This window comes from Condylura cristata, unplaced genomic scaffold (genome assembly GCF_000260355.1).
Source record: "Condylura cristata isolate star-nosed mole 26May11 unplaced genomic scaffold, ConCri1.0 scaffold00019, whole genome shotgun sequence".
NCBI classification, from domain to species: Eukaryota; Metazoa; Chordata; class Mammalia; order Eulipotyphla; family Talpidae; genus Condylura; species Condylura cristata.
The window spans coordinates 12035651-12042673 of NW_004567120.1; the positions used below are offsets into that span (position 1 = coordinate 12035651).

At 44.4% G+C, this 7023-nt stretch overlaps 1 protein-coding gene across 1 annotated transcript; it reads right to left on the reverse strand.

Annotated features, from left to right (window-relative positions):
- Nucleotides 1-4246: 4246 nt before the first annotated feature.
- Nucleotides 4247-6999, reverse strand: TIMM8A (translocase of inner mitochondrial membrane 8 homolog A (yeast)). Its single transcript, XM_004685647.2, has 2 exons — nucleotides 6776-6999; nucleotides 4247-5298 (listed from the first exon to the last, which is right to left on the reverse strand). The coding sequence occupies exons 1-2, from the start codon at nucleotides 6905-6907 to the stop codon at nucleotides 5137-5139; spliced, it is 294 nt and encodes a 97-aa protein (XP_004685704.1). The 5' UTR covers nucleotides 6908-6999; the 3' UTR covers nucleotides 4247-5136.
- Nucleotides 7000-7023: the final 24 nt, after the last annotated feature.

A 7023-nucleotide genomic window follows, 5' to 3' on the forward strand; every position in this document is an offset into this window, starting at 1 on the left:
GCGGGCGGGTCAGGAGAGGTCTGCCACGCCATGTGGTCACCTTCGGGGCAGGCGGGAATTGAACTCATGCAGAAGCGGCTTTAGATTCTCAGTGCTGTGCTTTAACCCGCTGCGCCACCAGGGAGGGCCTTGCATTACTTTTTATTTAAAATATTGCACTAAAATATTTTCTCAATTACTGGCTTGTTTGGAATCCATTTTCAATTTGACATGAGGCAAGTACATTCCCACCTCAGATTTATTCCAGCCCTGACTAGACATATAAATTAATAATCTATTTGAGATTAGTGTGTATCTACAAGTATTGTAGTTGACACATACAACTTTTATTCCTGGAAATAATTTCCATCTTAACTCTCCATTTTTTGAGTTCAGCGTTCTGAACTAGGGAGTAATTTTTTTTTAAAGAAAAATTCATTTTTTGAATAGGTCATACATTCATGATGCAAGTCAAAAAGCAGAGGCAAAAGATACATAGTAAGGAATCTTCCTCCCTTTCCTACTACCTAGATACCCTGTTCCTCTCCCTAGAGGCAACCATTGTTAACAATATCCTTGAAGAGATAAATGTGAACCTATTGTTTAATGCCTCCTTTGTACACAGTGGCATGTTATCTTAAACTGTACTGTTTTAACAATATGTATTAAGAGTTCATTCCATTATTACATATATAGCTTCTTCATCTTTTTATGGCTGCATAATAAGTATCTCATAGAAACATCAATTTAACCAATAACTATAAATAATGAGGGACATTTCAGTTATTTCCAGCTCTTTCTTAAGAAAACTAATTGCAAAACCAGTCTGGGCTGAATACGCTTGTCTCCTGATTTGTAAGAGGGTTTAAATAAAGTATCCCAACAAGGCCTTGGATAATTCCAGTACCCATGTGTTCATTCCCACTATTTCCTTTGCCGGCTGTTATCAACTGCACTGCCATTCTTTCCAAAGAATGTAGCATATGACTCTTAACAACTGTGGTTGCAATACCTGGGGTTTCCTCACCATAGTTCCTGGCCTCTTCCCCTCCACACCTTAATAAGTCCCTTTTGATCAGTACCTGTTGACCTTTGACTGGAGATCAGCCCTTACTGTTCACTTAATGAAAATGAAGATTATGGCCCTCCTTGGTGGCCCAGCGGGTTAAGTACAGCACTACAAGCAAGCCACAGCTGCTTCACTGTGAGTTTGACCCCTCCCCTCCCCCAGGGGTGACCACATGGAGCAGCAGACCTTTACTGTCTCGCAGCCCGCTGCTCCCCTCACCAGTGTACTTCGTCGATCTGCCTGTTCTGTTCCCCACTCTGTGTCTGGTGAATCCTCTCACCACTCCTGTACATCTGGCCTGTAACCCAGTTCTGTATGCACAAATAAATCTTTTTAAAAAATGAAGATTAGGGTCCTCGCTGGTGGTGCAGCGGGTTAAAGCACAGCACTAAGAGGCTTAGGCCACTTCTGCATGAGTTCGATTCCCACCTGCCCCTGAGGAGATCCACATGGCGCAGCAGACCTCTCCTGACCCCCCGCTGCTCCCCTCAGCAGTGTACTTCATCGATCTGCCTGTTCTGTTCCCCGCTCTGTCTCTGGTGAATCCTCTCACCCTCCGCATCTCTGGCCTGTACCCCAGTTCTGTATGCACAAATAAATAAATCTTTTTAAAAAAATGAAGATTACTAGGCCTTTCTCCATCAACCTCTTTTAGTCCAGAAGATGCCAATCAAAAGGAGACAGAGAGTATGAGAAGTCTTAAGGCAGGCACTCACTATTGGATGGTGTTTGGAATAAACTTTCCCTACAATTTTTATTAGGGTATTGATATATATCAATATATTTTTAAGGACCATTAACTGTTTTCCATGTAGTGGCTATTTTACATGGGGCTTATTGATTTGTTACATTTCTAAATTCAAACTCCCTAATGGAGAATGTTTGTAACTACAAAATAAAGTTCTGCTTGATTTCCCCGTTAGTCCTAATGTTAGGACAGGGAGTCACGAACCTCTGGTTCCAGTTCTCAGTGTAGTGTGCTCTGTAAAACCTTAGAGGGCCTAAGACACCAACATGTGGGTGCAAATGTGTCACTCCTCCAGATGTCCCTCCACCAGAGCAGCTGTGACTTATTTTCTTTAATATATTGGCTTCTGAGTAAGATATCATTTCAGGAAAAGGAGTCTGTTCAGCCAATCCTTTTGCTCCACAACTGAGTCCCACTTTTCTATTTTGAACATTTAAAACAAGGACTCTGGCTGTCATTAAAGCTACTCTTTTTGAGTGGCAGGGCATTATAACATTATGTAAGATTCACGTATGAATCACTGAAAGTCAACACGGGTGGGAACAAAGGAGTGGAAGGGGCCCAATGGTCTGTGATAGAGCTACTGGTGCTCTGGTGATGGGGTGGGGAAATACATTTGAGGACGTGTGAAGTGATAACACGAGGAACATATACTTGCTGTAAACCAAATGCCTCAAAAAACCTGAGAAGAAAAATGAAACAAACATGTACATGTTATACTATGTTGAGTCCACCACTGAAAGTTCAGTTCTGTACTTCGCCACACCCTATCACTGTCCTTTGTCCCAACTTACCTACCAGCCTTCCCTCTTCCCTTTTGATAACCACTGATTGGTCCCGGGGAACCTAGTCCATCTTTGTTTCATTTAGTTCACCTGTTTCTCTATAAACCACATGTGAGTGAACTACTCATACAGGAAATTATGAATAAATCAGAGAAAAGACAGACACAGTACCACCCTTCCATCAAGGTTCTGGAAACAAATTTCTGAGATCCAAAACAAACAAAAACACAAACTTGCTCTGACATCTAAGCTTGAGGGTGGGGATAAATGTTCTACCTTCTTTCCTATTGTCTTGTACCAAACACACATCTGGGGCTCAAGAATCTTGTGTGAATCCTGTGTATTAGCTGAGTAAGCAACAATACTGTGAAACAGGCGCTGAAGTTTATGTGTAAACCTAAGGAGTTACTGGACTGTGAAGGAATGAGAAATACAGGAATAAAGTAGGAATAAGGAAGAACAAAGACAAGGAGGAAAAGACTAAAGGCTCCTTTTTATGACTTGAAGGGTTACATGAACACAATTTTGTGGGGCAAAAAAATCAATGGGTCTGTACACACAAGATGCATGCCAGCACCTACCTGCTGTGACTATTGCTTCTTTATCATAGAGATGCCCTCCAAACAGCAGCCAGGCTCTCCTGAGACTCATTACAGCGTTGTCACTTATCTGCTACCAAAACCCTCAAGTGGCTCTCCACATGGCTTGGCAAAAGCCATGTCCTAACAATGGCCTGCTGCACACTCTAGCTGCCCATGTACACTCCATGCTGCTCTCCCCCACCCCATACAAACCTCAGCCTCCTTTCTTACCATTTTCATTCATTCTACTCCAGCCATGGGACCTGCTGACCGTGCCACATGGCATCACAACATGTACTTCCCACCTCAGGGCCTGTAGCCTTGCCATCACCTCCACCTGAAATGTTCTCCCAGACACCAACACGTCTTGGTCATGTAGTTCTTTTGGATGAAAGGTAGCTGAAAGGCCCTTTCCAAAGGCCTTCTCTAACCATCTTATCTCTAGTAGAGCCACAAGCCTTCCCTAATACCCTACTCTGCTTTTTCTCCCAGGCCTTTCTTACATCAACTGACATACTGATTCATGTTTTCTGCCTTCTCCCCTATGACATCAACTCCACACAGGCAGGTGCTATTTCTGAGCACTGCTGAGTCCCTGGCACCAAAAGCATTGTCTGGCACAGGGTCAGCACTTAATTGTTTATTGAATTGAACTGTGTTTTCATGGGGACTTTAAAACATTTCTTCGAGTGCTTATAAGGGGAAAGGCTAAACAGGAACTTGAGACTTTCTATAAATGTGTTTCCCAGCTTTCATGGATTTGCACTATTGGCTCCCAACAAGTGCTTCTGTAGGTCACTCCTACTGTCTATAAGGATCTGTAATAAGAGAAGGGAAACTCAGTCAATACAATCTCTTATGAGACTCAGGGAATTGATGATCTGCACTGAATTCCTTCCCTCCCCATCTTACTTCAAGTTTCTTTTCTCACAAAAAAACCAGAGGTCCTGGCAACATTGTGCTGTAACCTGCAGAGCAGATGCCCAGACTGGCTGCGTGCAGCCTGGGCACCAGCCCGCACCCGATCTCTCCAGGTCGTAGGCGATAACCAGAATAGAAAGCCTTCTCAATCACAGACTTGAGGCATGTAGAAGCTTTTATTTCAGTGATCAAAAGAATGCAGTAAATAGAATCTATACTGATGAACATTAGGCATGCACCTCCACCTTAAACTGCTGTTAGTTTCTGTCTGGCCGAAATCTTCACAACTGATTTAGGCACATCTTTGAATTTTCTGGACCGGATACACAGGGTTTTAAGTTAACAACTTCTTCCAGGGGCAGTTTAGTAAGGAGAATTATGTTCACTGACTAGAGTCCTTTATAACTAAAGGCCTCTCTAGACTCTCAGGCTGCCTGTACTACCTCAAGGCCATACTTTATACAGGTATTTAAGCAACTCACAGAATAAGGGAGATAGACTAGGACGCTGAAGTTTACTGTATGAACATTTCACAGATTCTTCCCTCCCAGCAAGGACAGTCATAACCTAGGTAAGGAGAGTCTACAGTTTAGTAGCAAATTACTCTTCTCTCACTGCCACCCTTTCTGAGAGAAACAAAGATGTGTATCAGTAGCCCCAGAAATCTGAAATGAGTTCACACAAATGACAGATTTTTTACCTATGTGGTCCCACTATCAAATTATAGAAAGCAGTTCCACTATCAGAATTACAGGAAGCAGTTAATGGGACTTTGAGAAAAGCAGAGTCCCTCTATTACTGTACAGTAATATGCATCTAATAATTTTCCATTCATCTGTCAATTTTTTCAAAAGGTGAGCATTAAAAAACACAACCAAATACACAGATGACCCCCACCCCCCAAAATTAGTCTTTGTTCATTCTTAGATGACCGATGTCCCAAGAGTAACAAAGGTGGGAGCCAATTCCCCCAATAGCGTTTTCTTCAACTGCCCCATCAACAGCTCTTCATTTCTTGAACTACCTTCCTTTTCCAAAGAGGTAATGCTGAGATCAGTCAGAAAGACTTTCTGAGAAGACTGGCTTGGATTTCTGGGTCTGTTCCAGTCGATTCAAGATGAACTGGCTTGTATCAATGAAGCGCTCAACGCAGTTCACAAAACAGGCCTCAGCCCGACTGTCCAACTTTGGCCCAGGCTTGTCCATGCACTTCTCCTGCTCAGGACAAGATACAGAATCACAAAGGGAATTTGGGGGTGGGAGAGACAAGGGGAAAAACTTCTTACTTAGATGAAAAACTTCACCTAACAACAGTGTGTGTTCCTCATAGTTCACCCTTGGCAGCGTACTCTATAGCAACCAAATTTCTACCATCTTACATGAAATTCTCACAGTAACCCTAGGAATAGATATTAGTAATCTTCAGCTTACACAGAAGGAAACTAGCACAGGGACACCAAAGTCACAGGGCCAGGAAGAGGAATGCCATTACAGAGTATGAAAAATGACAAAATAAAGTTACCCTCCCCTGAATTTGTTGATAACTCATACAATGCACCACACACTTTTAAGTAAAACCACAGAGAGAAAAGGGTGATAGGATAACTCACTGCAACAAGACACGTGAAATCGACCAATGAAAAAAGGAAATCTCTGACCTGAGATTCCACTACCTTGTCTACTTAAGCCAGAGGTTCTTGAATCCTCTCAAGGTGAACAGAAAATTGTGTGAGGTTTCCGAAGAGACCCAAAGCCTACAGATCCCAGTCTTTAATAAAAGTTAAAGGAGTCCATAACCAGATCCCCTGTCCCGCCCAAACTGTAAGGAGTCACAGATTTTTTTAAAGAGAGTCAAAGCACTCTAATACAAGGCAGACTGGGGTTAAGCAAGCACTTGTTAAGGGCCCGAGTCCAGTTATGCCAAAAGTGTTGACTGGCAGAAGACTGCAACTAGAAACTTCAAGTTAAGAGGTTCAAACTTGCCAGTGTATATAGATTGCAGACCCTCAATTCTAAGGAAAATTATCTTTGGTTTCTGAATTCCACCATTTTTGTATGTCAAGGCAGGGTAGTTGCCCTTGGCGGCAGGGAACACTTTGATCGCAAGCCGTAAATGGCTTCCACCCTTCTGCCAAAGTTCCCTCACAGGGCATACTAAATTCCTCAACCTTCAGACCCGAAACGGCTTGGTATTACACAACCTCCTGACAATAAAGCAAATAAGTGTGTGGGTCGGGAGAGATTATGCCACTTTCATAGTTCATGAGCTAGCATCATTCGCTTCTCATGGGGTGAGGTTAGTGCAACTAGGTAATCAAGGTAAACCCCGAAGAGTCCTGGGTCACAAGACTGATTTCATTGACTCCCTGGGACTCGAGATTCCAAAAATAAAAGATCAGTATTGGGGGCGCTGGTCAGTCCTGGTGACCAGTACTAGACAGTTTCAAACCTCGGGTCCCTGAAAGTGCTGGTTGGGACAGCGGCGACAAGTCTTCTACGATCCCTAGTCCAACAAAGCCGAGGTCCGGTGTGACAGTCCCCCGAGAAGCAGTCACCCTTTCTCCCTGAGGACACCAACGGGTGCTGTCAGGTCCTCCCCCTCCCCGCATGCCGGACGGCGTGATGAGTCCCGCGGGGCAAGGGCAGGGGCAAAGCAGGCACAGTGGCCAGGTCCCAGTCCTAGGATCCTCACCCAACAAAGTTCAGTCATCTGGTGCACCAGCTGCTGGAAGCGCTGCTTCTGCGTCTCTACCTCGATGAAATGCTGCAGCTGTGGGTCCACTGAGCCTAAGCCGGCGGCGGAGGAAGACGAGGAGGAATCCATCCCAGCGCGACCACGCGTGCCGAGATGCACTCCGCCACCAACTCACCGACCTTCACGTGTCTCCGCGACGGAAGCGGAACCACAACCCGCCGCCTCCGGCCCCGCCCCGTGGGCGC

Excerpts from the sequence above, each read along its gene's own strand:
- TIMM8A (XM_004685647.2), bottom strand. The coding sequence starts at position 6,907 with ATGGATTCCTCCTCGTCTTCCTCCGCCGCCGGCTTAGGCTCAGTGGAC. Across the intron at positions 5,299-6,775 it reads AGATGACTGAACTTTGTTGG|GAGAAGTGCATGGACAAGCC; the intron begins GTGAGGATCCTA and ends TGTCCTGAGCAG.